General features: G+C 35.9%; 2 protein-coding genes across 4 annotated transcripts in view; one reads left to right on the top strand and one right to left on the bottom strand.

Moving 5' to 3' along the window:
* The window catches only part of LOC113226759, a 10241-nt gene extending 1217 nt beyond the window's left edge, over positions 1-9024 (top strand). The window contains exons 3-6 of one of the 2 annotated variants that reach the window (XM_026459487.1): positions 1049-1172; positions 2047-2204; positions 5290-5394; positions 8040-9024. In XM_026459487.1, the coding sequence (XP_026315272.1) occupies positions 1049-1172; positions 2047-2204; positions 5290-5394; positions 8040-8165 (513 nt within the window). In that variant the 3' untranslated portion in view covers positions 8166-9024. Of the gene's footprint in view, positions 1-1048; positions 1173-2046; positions 2205-5289; positions 5395-5860; positions 5957-8039 lie in introns of those variants that run through there. The other variant, XM_026459488.1, reaches the window with a different exon arrangement.
* Positions 9025-14756: 5732 nt separating this feature from the next.
* Positions 14757-16979, bottom strand: part of LOC113227047 (phospholipase A1-like) — a 32444-nt gene continuing 30221 nt past the window's right edge. The window contains exons 7-8 of one of the 2 annotated variants that reach the window (XM_026459918.1): positions 15865-16017; positions 14757-15702 (exon numbers count right to left, since the gene is read on the bottom strand). In XM_026459918.1, the coding sequence (XP_026315703.1) occupies positions 15876-16017 (142 nt within the window). In that variant the 3' untranslated portion in view covers positions 14757-15702; positions 15865-15875. Of the gene's footprint in view, positions 16018-16979 lie in introns of both variants that reach the window. The other variant, XM_026459917.1, reaches the window with a different exon arrangement.

The raw sequence follows: 16979 nt of genomic DNA, 5'->3' as shown, positions 1-16979 counted from the left end.
GTTACACTCACAAATCTGTTTATGAGGTTTCACCATAGAAAAGCGCATGAAAAGCATATTGTATGTGTTATATGTATAGAACACATTTTATGAAAATTCAGTCTTATTTATTTAAACACTTTATTGTACATACCACAAAGTAAATTACATATTTTAAGAAACAATTTAAAATATTAGTGTACAAAGGCTAGCTTATCCCTTGAAGGGTTTTCTTCCAACTATCCTTTGAAAAACTGAGAGGAAGTTGATTTTTGGGTTGGCATTAAAAATAAATAAATAAAGAAATTGAATGCTACTTCATTAAATAAATACACTAAATAAATTAATGATATACACATTTGTTTACATATGAATACATATAATCTTAAGTAAGTCTTAATAGGTTTTGCCTAGGACCCGTTGATATAATCATTCTATTGTATGCATACATATCACTACAGTCTCTTGCCACCTCCAGTCTCTCACACTCCCTTTAATGTTTGTTCCTTTAACCTGGCCATTTTTAATTAAAACAATTCATCTTGCTCAATGCTAAAAATTATCACAGTATTAACACACGACTGAGGCTATTAGCGCAAAAGTGGTATAACCCACTGTATTTTTTTTTCTACAATATTACTTAAATGATACAAAACAAACTCCCTTAAATGGTATATCCAGCTTGTCCGGATCAGATTTGCTCTTACTGGGTATGATGCTAATTATTTTATATTTGGATGCTTTTTCGTAGGTAATAAAAAATTATTTTATATATAGGAAATGAAACTATTTTTCCGCATTTAAATTGCGTATATTTGTTTTTTCAAACAAACCGACGTTTCGGGCCCTTTACAGGTCCCATGGTCACGGTTGACGGAATAGTTTTTATATTTTAGTTTATACAGTGATTGTCCCAACAAGTCAATACAATTATGTCAACGGATTATCACACAGACATTGTCTCTGAAACTGAAAATTATAAATTCAAAACCTTCCCTTTTTGCTGAACAGGTACTTGAAATTACAATACTGTTCTTAATTTGTTTTTTTTTATATTTCAAACTTCCAGTATTGGGCGGATAAGAAATCAACAGTGAGACAAAAAGTGCAGTCAGGTGGAGGAGATCCTAATACCCTATGTTCCAACATCGAGAGAAAGATTTGGGACCTTTTCTTGGTTAATGATACACCTAGTAAGTGTTTGTTAGACAAAAACAAAGCCTATTGTTATTGCAGGAAATGCTTGTCTCTGTTGCCAAAAAAATCCAAACTTTGCATTACATTTCATATAACAGCCGCGCTGATTAGTTTTCCAACTCTGCAATAATAATTTGTCTATAATATAAGCGTGTCAAGAGGCTTATAGGTGACTCGGAATTAGTAATGTCAATCTGCGGAGCCTTGAGCACCGCCGCGCGCCGTAAAGTTGCCAGCTCATCTGTATTGTACAGGAAATATCACGGAGAGTGTGCGAGGGAATTGCGCGATTTGATTCTGCCTTCCCTTTATCATCAGGGGACTAGATATAGGCTGGGGTTTGTCCCTTATAATAATAAAATAATCTCAGTACAGAGTACTAAAAAAACCGACCTCAAAAGTACGTGGAATTACGTCTATTTGCTAAGTTTTATTGAAATATCTCCTAGTTCGCCACTATACAGGACTTGACACTGGAGATAATAAAAATCGGTTCTCACTACTCAAAGTATATCGAGAGAAAAACGCCTTGAATTGGAGAAATAGCAAAATCAACCATTAAAGTAATTGCTCCTAAATTAATGTTAGGCGCTATTTATGAAAATGAATATTCATGCGTGAACAGCCACCCTTCGAGGTGGATGATTTTCTTCAAAATGAAATGGGACCACTATGGAAGTACCCCCTTTCCAACAAAAAAAGAATCATGAAAATCGGTTCACAAATACCGGAGTTATCGCGTAACATACATACAAAAAAAAACAGCATACAGTCGAATTGAGAACCTCCTCCTTTTTTGAAGTCGGTTAAAAATACAAATCTACTTCCAAATTGTTATAAATAAAGAGATTGTAAATTTCCACCTTCCAGAAACAAGAAGTTCAGTGAAGCAAGAATCGTTTATGGAAGAGAGCTTCTTCAATGAGGACAGTATGGATCAGAACCATGTCGAGTCGGAGCCGGTGCATGTGTTCGAAGAGCCTATGATGGACTTTGAGGAAAGACAGATGGCTGTTATGGAGAAATTAGTATGTAATATATTGAAATAGAGGTCGGTTGGAAGTTTTTTTTATAATATCAAGTGACTGGACGACAAGTTGTGCGCCTGGTGGTGAGCGACATGCCTGTCTAATTGTTGCAGTGCTGCTTAAACCGCAAATATCGAAGAGGCACAGATGTAAGTTGACAAGTCCCACGTGCCTGTAATTTCACCAGTACCCTTTAAAACCGAATCGCAGTAATGCACACATTGAATGAACTCTCACAAAGAGGTCAACAGCTACTAAATATGATTTCAAGTGTAGTGTTTTTTTATGTGAAATTACTCCACTAGTTTGTTATAATTATTAATATCAATTCAATAAAAATTTAAATACAATGAATTAGTTGCTTAGTTGGTATAGCGTTTGGTACGGTATGCTAGAAGACGTCGCCGTCGGTCCAAATCCGGCCAGATCGATGGATTTTTTTTCTGAGTGTTTTATCTTTGTATTAATAATTTTTCAACACATTTGCTCGTAACGGGCTTCTTATTGTATCGCTTTTAGGCTCATAAACCTAGCTATTGAACACGCGTTTGTAATTATATTACAAAACGTGTGTGTAATAAGTATAGGCTTAACCGGATTAAGATGTATCTCACAACAAGGCCTATGTATTAAAACTATGCATTCTTAAATTATCCGGGTTATGTCTTTAAATTAACTTGGTCTATTAAAAAAACAGCTCTAACCTACATATTATAAGATTCAAATTACAATGACAGTAATCCCAAACAAACAGGGTCACAGTTTTTTTTTTTATTTCTGTTTAATACGGTTGTGTAGTCTTACCTTACAAATAATATTTTTATTAATAAATTTATATTTCTTATTTGATGTGATAAATATAGAAAAACATACACAATATACACCTATAAAACTTTAATTGAATAAAATTACTTATTTTGGATAATATTTTACACGAATTTGAGTGAAATAAGGACATATTTATATTATTTCGCATTGGCTGTTTAGGAATTTCACCTAAGTCTCATTATTGCCGAAGCACCTGCGCGCGCATATCCGCGCCGCGGCGCCAGGCGCAGAAAAAATAACTCTGCGCGCCAATTTCCATTGATACGTTCGAAACATTTATATACGCTGTGTGTTAGATAATTACCTAGGTGTTTAAAATGTCCTGCTCAAGCACGGAAGAAAACATTTTGATGGATTTAACACCGCCCGAAATCCTCACAGAGGCACAAAACGCAAGTGACAGTTTATTACCTTCGAAATCCAGAGAAAAATACATGGCTGCAAGAAACTTTTATACAATGGAAAACCAACAAAAAAGCGTCTTCGTTTTCAGAAAATGTTTTTCTTGCCTATTTTAATGAACTGGCGAATAGGTTTAAGCCCAGCTCGCTCTGGTGCATTTATTCTATGTTAAAGACCACAGTAAAGAACAAGAATAACATAGACATAAAAAACTATTCAAATCTGACGGCATTTTTAAAGAGACGCTCTGATGGGTATGTTGCAAGAAAATCGAAGGTACTTTCGCCAACTGACGTCGAAAAGTTTTTAAAAGAAGCCCCCGATTATCAGTATTTAGCAACAAAGGTCAGTTGATCGTATTAAACCTTAATTTTTTTATGTTTTCATTTTTCTTGTATTATATTTGCGAAAATACCTATATTTTTAATTTCTTTACAGGTTGCAATGATATTTGGTGTCACTGGCGCGTGTAGACGCCAAGAACTAAGCGAAGTAACGGCAAAAGACGTAGAAACTCATGGCCAAATGCTTTTGATTAAAATTAACAACACTAAAAATAAGGTACCGAGATCGTTTGCCATTCACGGTCCATTTTACGACATAGTAAAAAAGTACGAAGCGCTTAGGACAGATAAGGCAAAATCCGATCGGTTTTTTCAAAACTACCAGAAGGGTAGATGCGTGGCTCAGCCAATAGGCATTAATAAATTTGGTGCAATGCCTAAAGAAATTGCCAAGTTTTTAAATCTACCCGACCCGGATTTATACACTGGGCATAGTTTCCGAAGAACATCAGCTACATTGCTAGCTGACTCGGGAGCTAATTTGCTTACTTTAAAGCGTCATGGTGGCTGGCGATCTAGCACAGTTGCTGAGTCTTATGTTGAAGATTCAGTTCGAAATAAGTCCAACATATGTACTCAAATAACCCACCCTATAAATCTGGAGCCCCAGGTTAAGAAGATGTGTCCTGAACCGCAGCCATCCACCTCCCGTGATACAAGTTATTTGTTACCTAGGTTGTCTATTTCTGAGTCTTTAAATGAACCACCACCACTTTCATCCATATTTGTACACAATGAACCCGTATCACCGACTTTTACGCAAGAAGACAATAATGAAATAGTAACAAATAATATCACACAGACGGTTCAAATGCCTAACAAAACTGCACGTTACCATTTTGAAAATTGTACATTTAACAATTGTTTTAATAATTAAATTTAAATAACTACATTTTTGATAAAATCAAGATACAATGACTTTGATAGGCTTTGGAGACTCTTAATTAATTGCTATTGATAGATATAGTATAGAATAGAATAATATTATTTACATTAACGTGAGCTTAATATAGTATTCAGTGTATCTGTATAATTAATGCCAAATAAAGCTATTTTTCATTTCCATTTTACTCAAGTTTGTTTCATTTTCCTCGCAAATGTGTTGAAAAACGTCGTATGAAACACGTGTGCTTTGATCATTACACTCTCGGCTTTCTTATCGCGCTCGCCTGCGGCTCGCGCGAGTAATAACGCCTCGTGTGTAATGAGTAATGACCAACTTAGCACACTTGTATCATAATGTACTAATAACAAATTGGTGGAGAAATTTTACTTAAAAAATATTTGAATATTACCTTTAGTAATAATTTTAATAATGACATTTTCAAGGTAAGAAATTTGATCTAACAAAACAGTTTATCTTTATGGTGGTCTTAATTTGCGGTTTACGAACACATCACAGAGGGTTTAAGATATGTGTATAGATAAAATATATTTAGCCATTCAATAATTGTTAATAGATAAATAAATAAAGAATAAAAAAGAATAAATCATAAATAATACTTCTCCAGGTAAAAGTAATGAGCGCCCAGGCGTCTGCGCTGTCGCAGTTGGCGCTCGCATCTAACGCCAGCTCGCAAGCGATGGAACGACTCGCCGAAGCCTCGCACCTTCAGGTTTGTATTAAAACAAATTATTATTTTATTCCAATTATTTAATTATGTATGTATAAAAGTTATTCCGTAACGATAATGTTGATACTCTATAACCAAGCCTGATCATATAATGAACATCAGTTTATGAGGCTAACCGTACAGTGCCAATTTGTGTCCCACATGACTTATGAGAATGAGGGTAGTGGTTGTCCAGTGGGAGAAAGGTTATTTCCCAATTCCAGAGGTTGTCGACTTTTTTCTAGTTACGTAACATTTGTTTGAATTGTTGGTTATTAACGGTTTTATTATTCCAAGACATTTAAATGTTGCCTAGTAAACATAATTCAGATTCGCCATTAATATACGTGAAAGCGTGATAAATGGGCGGTTACCGCACGTCGAAAACTTACTTACGTCGAATACTCGATGAACTGGGCGCTAATAGTTAAAAATCTCCTGAATCAACAGTATTTTTTATTCTGTTTAGACGGATATAGCAACACTGTAGAGTAGAGCTTGGTATAATCTGTGCAAGCTGAAGAACAATAATAAAATGACGTCCTCTCTATCTGAAATTATATCAAATGCTTATTATGTCGTACGTGCCCTCTATAAAAACGTAAAAAATAACTCATAAATAATTTTTTATTTTATATTTTGATTTAATAAAGAACATGATTAAAATATCAAGTTTTTTTTTTATAATGTCAAGTGACGTGATGAGCTAGATCGTGCGACTGATGGTAATCTACACGCCTGTCCACCATAACAGTTGCAGTGCCACTCAGAGGTATAGATCGCAAAGACCTGAGGGGCACTTCCATTGCGCCCGTCACCCTGAGACACAGTTGACAAGTCCCAAGTGTAATTTCACCCTTACCTTTCAAAACCGGAACACAGTAATGCTTACATTACTGCTTGGCGGCAGAAATAGGTAAGGTGGCAGTACTTCCCTGGACGAACTCTTTCACAAGGAGCTCTACTGCTACTAAATGAATTTAAATGACTAGCCTATAAGGTCTGGAAACCTACTTCTAGATTTGTTTTTACCTGGACACCCTAGTAACAACTGCAAACGAACATTAAGCATGGGCCATTAACTCAAAACGACAGCTAATCTCCATACTCCAGATTGCAACTCTGAAAAAGGTCAAAATCCCATCTATATCTAGATTGCGCTGGTCAATAGCCTGGAAATAGTATATATTAGATGGCCTTGGATATCAATTATTCCTCTTAATATGTTATATTTATTATTATGCGTTGATACGTTCTATTATATTGATATAGATGGCATTGTGTGTTACAAACGAATTTAAAAGTTAATGCTTGCTAATATGGGTAGATGGCGCTAATCGTAAACAAAATAAAATAATAATTTCGCTTTATTTATGGACTTCGAAAATTTGATCACGTGTCCGCATGTCGCAATGAGCTGAAGTGGCTTACGATTCGCCAGCGTTGTGATTTGAGAATACTTTCCGCTCTTTATCATTAATGATAAATGTGCACCCGAATATTTGAAATGTAAATTTCAATATTTGAGTGCATCCCTTAATCGCAATCTTCGCTCAGACAGCAAATTGACTCTAATTTTTATTTAATTCAATTCAATTTCATTCCTTCTCACCGTGCTGGTTTTCTCTCTAACTCATTTGTTCTTCAGGCAATACGACACTGGAACGCTCTACCGCCTCATATTCGAAAAGCGCCCAATAAACTAACTTTCAATCTATTAATCCGCGATTTTATATTGGAGTCTCAATCTACATCCCATTAATCTGACATTCTATATTAAATATATATATATGTATGTATGTATTATATATTATGTATTTATGTGTAAATAGATTGCTTATATAAGTATATAGTTAGTCATATAATATTATGTGCTTTATTCTATATATCATAATTGTTTACAAACTTCATCCTATCTGTTTTAATTATCATGTTATGCACCCCTGTTAATTATTTTGAACCCAGCTCTCTGGTTGACTGGTAGAGAATGCGTAATGGCATTAAGTCGACCATTTGTACTGTTTTGTGTGCAATTAATTTTAAATAAATAAATAACCGGCAGTATTCATAAAAATCTGCGCAATAAGCGCCATCTAGTTGATTTATTTGTTATCACTGGAAATTCGAGTATCATTGATGTATTGCAGCTCGTTAATGTAAAACAAAATTAGGACGGATCGGATGGTCTGGAAATCTTTGGGGGAGGCCATTGACTTACAATTATATGGACGTCGGGTCCGCACTTGTAAGGCGCTAAAATCGTATACAGAGCGCCAAACTCCGCTTTAGTCTTCATTTGTTCGACTGACAGCGCGATACTGCGATGACATTACAATTTAAATTTCGAAGAGGTTGACTTGGGACATTTTTTTCGTGGTTTTTGTATTAGACCGGTCGTCCATTTATTTGTAAGTCAATGGGGGAGGCCCATGTTCAGTAGTGGACGTCTTCCGGCTGATATGATGATGATGAATGTAAAACAAATTAGTTACAAAAATAGCTATTTGGTACTAGTCGCGACATCTAGTGCACCAATAGGTACTAAATACCTGAGTACGCCGTCTTGTATAGTTATTAATAGACTTCTTGATTTATTGGTCCATGACGTAACTAATATATATATATTTTAATGTTGATTTTTCACCCAGGCGCAAGCAATCGATCGACTAGCAACTACGTTCGAGTCCATAGGTGCTGCAACACACGAGGTTCGTAGCGCAGTAGTCGATATCGATTCCACGATGAAACGGTTCTACACCACTTCACCTGCGTAGCATAGGTATTTAACAGTGCGATTATAATATCACGAATTTCGTCAAATGAACTTTCGACCGGAACGTACCGGATATGACCAGTTTAAACTAAATTTTACTGGAACTTGCCGAATAATACGACAGACAGTATAAAAATGAGATAGATGTGAAATGAGAGAACATTGCTTCGCATAGATGTCTTACATTTAGTATAAAGACTCTTAAAAACAATGTCCATGTTACCGGTATAAACTGGATTTGACCGGATCATAAGAAGACAAATTGTGATTATATTTTATATTTTTTTAAAAGAAATTGAAGGATTCTATAAAAGTCAGTATTAAGTGTTTACTCAGACAGAGTATGCAGTAACTACTAATGCTTCTCTATGGAAAGTGACCTCGAAAGGACTGCGATATTTTTAAGGGGTTGAGTAGAGAGGACCTTTTTGGAAGTATTAAAATTAAAATCAGCTGCCAACTCCATTATACTGCTCCATCCATCGCTTGTCGAAGAGGCGGCAGTTGACACTGCGTAAACAGTGAGTCGTTTGCCCCTTCTCCGGCGAGACGAAGTAGTCTATCGAAGGCGTCAGTCGACCCCGTGTAAACGCGCCATTAACTTCAATACATTAATGATTTCTGACTGTTGGCGTTTGTACTTTGTTATTTATAAGTTAAGCTGGTGATATATCTGTGGCTCTAGTGAAAAGGGGTACGAGTAAAACATCCCAAGTTGTTAAGACCTGTTGTTAAGGATTTGTTTCACAGAAATATATCTAGATAGACGCCGCAAGTACAGCAATTTGTATGAAAACCGAGCGTGCGACATTTTATGTATCCACCATGACGTCACAAGAACTATTTAGTGATGGGAAACCTCCTTCCGCGCTAAATCGATTGATTGAACGGAATACACGTATTCCATTCAATTAATCGATTCAAGTATTCGTTAATTACAAGTAGTCGTGAAATATTAATACAGTAGAAAAATAGCAAAACAAGATAGTTATGTCCTTTATTAAAAGTTATTTAAAAAAAATTTGATTACTTAATAATTTAAACTTTCATTTTTAATCAACTTCAAATATTAAAATTATTGTCCTTAAAGTAATATAAGCTTATTATATAACTGTTTTTTTGTAATAGAAGATCATATCTATTGACTTAAATAATGAAAACGCACGTCAATATATGAACTTGCTACTGCCTTCATTAAATTTACTAGATGGTTTTCAGTCGGTGATTGATCAAATTGGTGAATGGTAAGACAACTGAAAATGTTACTACTGACAAAATATCTAAAATCTTACTAAAGTAATTTAAGGTTTACTTAATGTCGGCCGCGTGTAAAGTTTTTGTGATTTGATCATTATTTCTCGGATTTGTAACTCTCCTACTCTGCATATTTGGATAGCATCTTTGGTGGGATAAACTAGACCACCTTCGTCCTTGTTCTGAAGCGTAGAAGCGCCAACTAAGTGTTTTTCGATCGATAATCGATTCTAAATAGAATAATTTTTGTTCAAGTATTTGTTGATTACAAGTAGTCGTAATATTAATATAGTAGAAAAATACTAGAATAAGATAGTTTAGTCCCTTATTTTACTTTAAAAAAAATTGTGACTTTACTTTTTAATCGACTTCAAATATTAAAACTATTGTACGTCCAGTAAAATGAGCTTATTATATAACATCTTTTTGTAATAGAAGATCTTATCGATTAACTTAAATAATGAAAACGCACCTCAATATATGAACTTGCGACTGTCTTAATTAATTTTAGTAGATGGTTTTCTGTTGGTAATTGATCAAATTGATGAGTGGCATGACGAATGAAAATGTTACTACTGACAAAATATGGTAACATCTTATTAATCAGAAGAGGCTTACTTAATGATGGCCTCGTGTGAAATTTTTGTTATTTGTTTATTATTTCTCGGATTTCTAACTCTGCTACTCTGCATATTTGGATAGCATCTTAGGTGGGATAAACTAGACCATCTTCGTCCTCGAAAGCAGCGAACTCATAACACCAAATATATGACCAACTCCAGGTTTTTGTAAAGACAGCGCACTGTTAATTCTTTACATTATATATATTTTTGTATTACTCGTAGCAATTAAATCTTAGTAATAATTAACAAGTACTTATTTGTTCACTATATTCGGACATTCGAGGCAACGTGCTGCAAAAAATATCGAAATTACAGATACTACTGATAATAGATACTACAAAACTGAAAAAAAAAACGAAACGTTACTAAACGTTATAATAAAAGAGTTATAGAATATTTTTATAATATTGCTAAGGTCGTAATAATTTTCGTCCCCTTGTTTTCAAAATCGATGAGAATCGAGAACAGTTGTTGCCTAACGTATACATCACTAAATGTTAAATTTGGCCAAAAAAATGTACAAACGGCCGTACCACAGAAACTGAATGCATAATGCAAAAGTGCGTTCGTTCGATATTCATGGCGTATTAACAAGGGATCACAAATATATCGCACTAAGTAAAAGCCGCAATGTATTACAAATCATGAGGCATACACTGAGTTGCATATTTGTTTTCTCGAAATTCGTACAAGACCAAAATAATTGTTTTTAAACTAAGTTATGCATCTTCTGATTACAAAATCATTTGCTCGTGGAAGGAAACGTCCCTGTTTACCCGTTTACCCACAGTTATGGTGCTTTCGCTGTTTATAATGGCACAATTATGCATTTTTCGCGTTTTCGACTGGTAAATATCTACGACGGTCGAGCGCGTTCTGAAGTGTAGCAGCGGCAAGTAAGTGAATTTACTTACTTTGGGCACGCGAAGTACGTACACTTGCGGCGTCTATCTAGATATACAGGGTGACTGGTTGAACGAAATAAATATTTAAAGTGGCGAATGAGTAGCTGATACCCATCCCGAATGTGTAAAAATATCGCCCCAAAACATTATAAAAAAAATATATCGTACCATTTTACAAATACTAATACTCTGTTCGTTTGAGCTACTCTACGAACAGCTGATTGTTAGGAAAATGAACCGCCCGCCGCCGCCGCGCCGCGCCCCGCGCTACGAGCGCGTGTCAAGCCTCTCTCGTTTAAAATGTTTTAAAAATAATTCCATTTTCCCTTCATACTTTGATTTTGGCTTAGGACAGGCAAAAATACCAATTAAACTACGATAAATTATTTTTTAAAGTACACAATATTTTAGGCAGTTGTAAAACACAAACTAAGCTAGTAGGTATGAGCATGGTTTGGTATTTTTGGCGTATTTAAAAAATGGAATCATACCTATTTACAATAATTAATTTTGATTAAATTTACAAATTTACAGCAATCTTAACAATGTCCGGGTGAAGACCGTCTCTGTGTAAGAGTTTCCACACTGTCCATTGTGACACTCCGAATCGTCTTGCTGCATTTCGAGTACTCCGGCGTGGGTCATGCTCAAAGTATTCAAAAATCGCTTCTTGTAAGTCCACTGGATACGGATCCCTTCCTCGCCCTTGAGCATGTGAGGGCACAGTGAACTGCCCAAAAGTCCTCAAACGAAAATTGAGTCCTAAACATTAAAGTGTAGGATGGAACTCGCCGATTAGGGAACATTTCACGGTACAGGTCCCTAGCACCAGTAACTACATCATTTGCCAATAACATAACACCGTATCATGTCCCAATACTCCTCATTTGTGTAGTGATAAGGCATCGTTATGTGTCACTGCACTCCACGGAATTACACAGTTGAATAGACCGATGTATCACGGAAAACAAAGATCGGCGCGGCGGCGGCGGCGCGTGCGTTTAATCGCAAAATCACAACGTCCTGACTTACAGAAGGGCGTAAGCGAACTAACCCGGCGGACGGCGGGACGCGCGGGCGGGATTGGGGTAGCCGGCGCAAGCGGCCTTCAACGAGTAGTGGCGGGGGTGTCTAATGCACATGCGCAGAAGATTTTGTTTTGACGAACGCGGTGGCACGCGCAGAGTAATACAAAATGTTAGAGCCAGTATTTTCTTTAAATAAAAATGTTTAATATTTTTTTTTACATAGTCGTGTTATTTTTACATATTCGGGATGGGTATCAGCTACTCATTCATCTCTTTAAATATTTATTTCGTTCAACCAGTCACCCTGTATATTTGTGATTTGTATACATTTGTAAAATAGTGAACTAGTCAACAGTGCAGAGATTGATAAAGGTCGGACCATGTTGTAGAGGATGATCGAAAGTATTAAAGTCGCGCCAAAAAAGTTTATGTTAGGTTCCCTATACTGAATATGAATATGTTTATTTGAATATGTTTATTTTAATTGTTTGTAATAAAGTTGCTTTTACAGAACATAACAATATTCATTGTCTTAAGTCATAATTAGTCTAAATTACTGGACACTCAATTGTACTAAAATATAAAGATTGTGGTCGGTGCTTTCGCAAAAATTACATAAAATAGGTACTTATTTGCATTATAATTTGGCACAATTCATGAGCGTTTGTTGGAGACCAGGAGACTCATAGCACAGGTCTAACCTAGTTTGAGCTCCTGTCTCCCAAAGTTAGCCTATGATTATTAAGTATCTATTCTATGTACATGTTGGGAGAAAATAAAATAAACGTTTTAATATAGAACTATCTATCGTGTAAAAATTATTTTAGAGGTACCGATGCCATTACTTCTTCCTTAACAATTAACCTATAGAAACACTGTGAAGACTACACTGCTTTAAACTTTCACGATTTTCACACATTATTTGATTTTAAATTCGGATTTAATCGAGTATAAAATATATTTTATTTATCTTTCGATTCCCGGGCCGGGAGAAATATTTGTCAGGCCTACATTTATTTCTCTCGTGAGTTTGGGTGTAATTTGTGGTTGTCTATGTGTGTGTCCATGGCACCCGCGACGCAGTGTTTCCCTAGTGCGGGGCTATGTTGAGTGTGTCCGTTATTATTATTATTATTATACTAATATTTTATATGGCGAACCACATAAAAAATGTTTATTTAGTTATGGTTTTTTTTACTTGCAAAAGTACGCTCATCAAGTGAAATATGGTCCGATCTTTTCCTGTAAAGTTGTATGATTAATACCATTCTGGATGCAATGATGCGACGGCAAATTATACATATTTAATAATGAACAAGTAGTTTTATTGTATGTCAAGATCACATCGAGCGATGGAGTTTAGACTGTAGTAATAACTGTATAGAGTTGAGCTTAAATCTTAAGTGTCTTGAACTTGAAGCGCTGTTGATCCTGTACTCACATCCACATTCCACATACGTAATTCTGTGATTTTTTTCTCTTGATAAAAAAGGAATAGTCAGGAAGAATAATAATAGGTAAGTACACACGTCACTTTATTTCACTTAAATATTTAACAAATCCTAAGCATGCTTCTTGAATATAATTTATTTAACATTTATTGTGTGCATATGCGCTACCGGATACATAATTCGCACCACTTTGCATTTTGAACCGACTTTACAAAAAGGAGTAGATTCTCGATTCGATTGTATTTTTATGTATGTTACGCGATAACTTCGTGAACCGATTTTGATAATTCTTTTTTTTTTGATAATTTTGTTGGGATTAAAGAATTATCAAAATCCGCAGTATTGATCCCATTTAAATTTGTAGAAAATATTTCACCTCTAAGGTTGGCAAACTAGGGGATAAATCCGGTTTCGCGCACTTTCCGGTAACCGATTTGAATGAAACTTGGCAAATACATGTAACTCCAGGAACTTTAGAGGTTGGGATTTTTTTTATAAAGTTACTTTTCTTTATACATGTTTATTAGGGTTATTTGTAAAATACTAACAGCCTCACACGACTTATATTACAAACATCATAAATAACAACTTTTGTTCACAAGTGTTTTAATAATTCATCAGATATTAGATTGTACAAAAATAAAAATATATAAATAGATAGCTCTAAATGGAAATTACCCTTTCTTTTGTTACTCTGTAGTAACAAAAGAAAGTGCTCGCGTAAATATCAGTCCGATGCAAAACGCAACACCGGGGGTAGGATTTGTCAGGGAGGACGCTAGCGTATTACATTTAAAAAGTGTCAGTACAACAAAATCTTATTTTATTTTTGCTAAAACTATTATGTTTTGTAAAGAGTCATGGAACGAAAGTTTATACTTTGATGTTGGCAATATCTGTGGCTCTAGTGAAAAGGGGTACAAGTAAAAAAAGACAATTTTACAGGGAGACGCGAAAAACAGTTAAAGCTTGATATGAAATTAATATGCGTTAAGTAGGTATTTTTTGCATTTCCTTGTAAAGATGTCTTTTTTGACTTGTACTCCTTCTCACTAGAGCCACAGATATAGTCTTGCAATATTTCAGTATTTTATAATAATAACCCCGTATTATTAAAAAATCGTCGATTTTACAAATTTTCAACAAGGACTTGTGGAAATGACGTTCCGTATACCAGTTTCAAATTTTTTTAATAGTTTTTGATCAAATATTTTTTTTATGTTTTGGGCGTTTAATACTCAAAATGCAAGGTGACTCGAATTATGTACATCCTAGAGTATAATAACTATATATTAACTATACTAGTTACAATGTCACTGCTAATGGCAATAAAATAATTTGGAGAACGTATTTTTCTGCAATATACTACAGAAGGAACTCTTACTCAATAATACTTTAACAGAAAGCTAGCCATTATACCAATCGTTAAATTTTTTGAATAGCATTTTCTACTAACCATATTCATTTCCTTTCAAAGCAAAGTGAAATCTTTATCAAGTTTTTATAATTTTGCTAATTGTTACATACAGAAAATAAAACTAGTTTTCCGGATGTAAATGCGGTTTGCATGACCATAGGACCAGTAAAGAGACTGAAACGTTGATTTGTTTGTGATTGTGAAAAAACAAACGTTCGCGATTTAGACCCGAAAATAGAAGTTTAATTTCAAATTTTTAATTTTTTGGCAGACCATAAAAGGAGACCACTTAGAACCAGTGCAAACCGGCGGATGGGAAGGCAGAGGATATTAATTTTATCAATACATATTTTATGCTATTGTATAGGAAGAAGGTATAAATTGCAATGCCCTGAGACCGACTTCGGAACAGTGCGGGGCATTCCTCTCTGTGTGTCAAATATACATAATTTTTTTTTAAACAAACAATAGACACACGCTTAGCCACGATCTCACTTGATGTTAAGCGACGATGTGAATTGGTTTGCCTAAAAAATGTATATTCACTCTAGCATTAAATAGCCCCAAATTGTAATAGCGAGAAACACAGGTGCCGCGAAGTGCATTACAATCCTTTGCCTTAGTCATTCGTTATTCCTACGCATCAGAAAGGAGGAAGCAAAGCACTTAGTGCGAATGGTTGGTATGTCAACGACATAAGGATGGAGTACTCCGGCCTTCTAGTCGACCGAAGCAGGAAGTGAGGGTGCAACTAAATTGAAAAGTTCCCGAAATGTATCCGATAGAAAACCGACAAGCAGGCTACTTTTCAGCGATTGTCGAGATTTTGTAGCTTGTCTTGTTTTCTTTATGACTTCTGCCTTGCCGTCCGTCGGTTAGCGTTGGCCCTTATTGTCATATTTCCTTAAGAGCAACATTCAAATACATATACCTACTGGACATGTCACACACAAAACTAAATGTTAACCCACACTATAGTTCTGATTATTCTACCGACTGCCCGTGCCGACTCCCCGGCGAGCCTTCGAAAATATCACCTGAGGTACCGCAGCCACCGCGTAAAGCTGGAGGTCGGCGTGCGTCGGCGCCGCACACGATTGTCAGCTAGGATCCCTGATTGGCCCTTGCCGTAGGGTGATTTTGATTCCGTTGTTAGATAATAACTACCACGGGCTCTGTAACATACGATACATTCTAAAAAGGAAGAGTTCTAAATTGCTAACTATGAACAGAAAATCACAACAGTTATGTAACAGTTGTACTCAATAGTAGCGAGTTAAGTTATTTAACTCGAATTTATTACTCCTGGAACAAGTCAACTCGAGTTACTTTTTCATGAACTCGAGTTACCTCGGTTCGGTACCCGCCTCGCCGTCGCATCGAGCTGAATACTTATGATATTATGATATGTATGAATGATAGAGTGCGTCGGTGACCTTCGGAGCACGCTCGAGTCGCGAGCAATGGGCGAGTCGAGTTATTTAACTCAAGCTACTCCCACAATGAGTCAACTCGAGCTACTTTCTGTGAACTCGAGGTAGCTCGGTTCGGTTCTCGCCGAGTCGAATATTTCATTCACGCAGCGCGTTGGCTATTCGTTCTCACACGGTCGGTTCGGCGCTAATAAGCTACACGCCTGTCCTTAAACTGTTATATAACTGTGCAGTGCAACTCAGAACTTTAAAACTTTAATCGCAAAGATCTGAGGGGCACTTCGCCCTTCACCCTGAGACATAAGTTGACAATTCCCACGTGCCTGTAATTTCATCAGCACCGTTACCCTTCAAACCTGGTGAAACTACTAAATTGAAATGACTAAACATTGGTGAAATTACAGGCACATGGGACTTCAACTTATGTCTCAGGGTGACGGGCGCAGTGCCCCTCAGATCTTTGCGATTTGAAGCTCTGAGTGGCACTGCAACTGTTATGGAAGCGAGTATTAAGGAGGCGTGTAGCTTACCATCAGGCGCACGACTTGTTCGTCCTGTCACTTCATATTATAAAAAAAAACCGGAACTCCGTAGTGCTCACAATACCTCTTGGCGACAGAAATAGGTAAGGTGGCTGCACTTCCCTAGATGAACTCTTTTACAAGGAGCTACTGCTACCAAACTTCATTGAATCTACATGATAA

Source organism: Hyposmocoma kahamanoa, unplaced genomic scaffold (genome assembly GCF_003589595.1).
Source record: "Hyposmocoma kahamanoa isolate Upper Pololo Valley unplaced genomic scaffold, ASM358959v1 202, whole genome shotgun sequence".
NCBI lineage: Eukaryota > Metazoa > Arthropoda > Insecta > Lepidoptera > Cosmopterigidae > Hyposmocoma > Hyposmocoma kahamanoa.
This window is presented reverse-complemented; position numbering and strand designations above follow the sequence as displayed.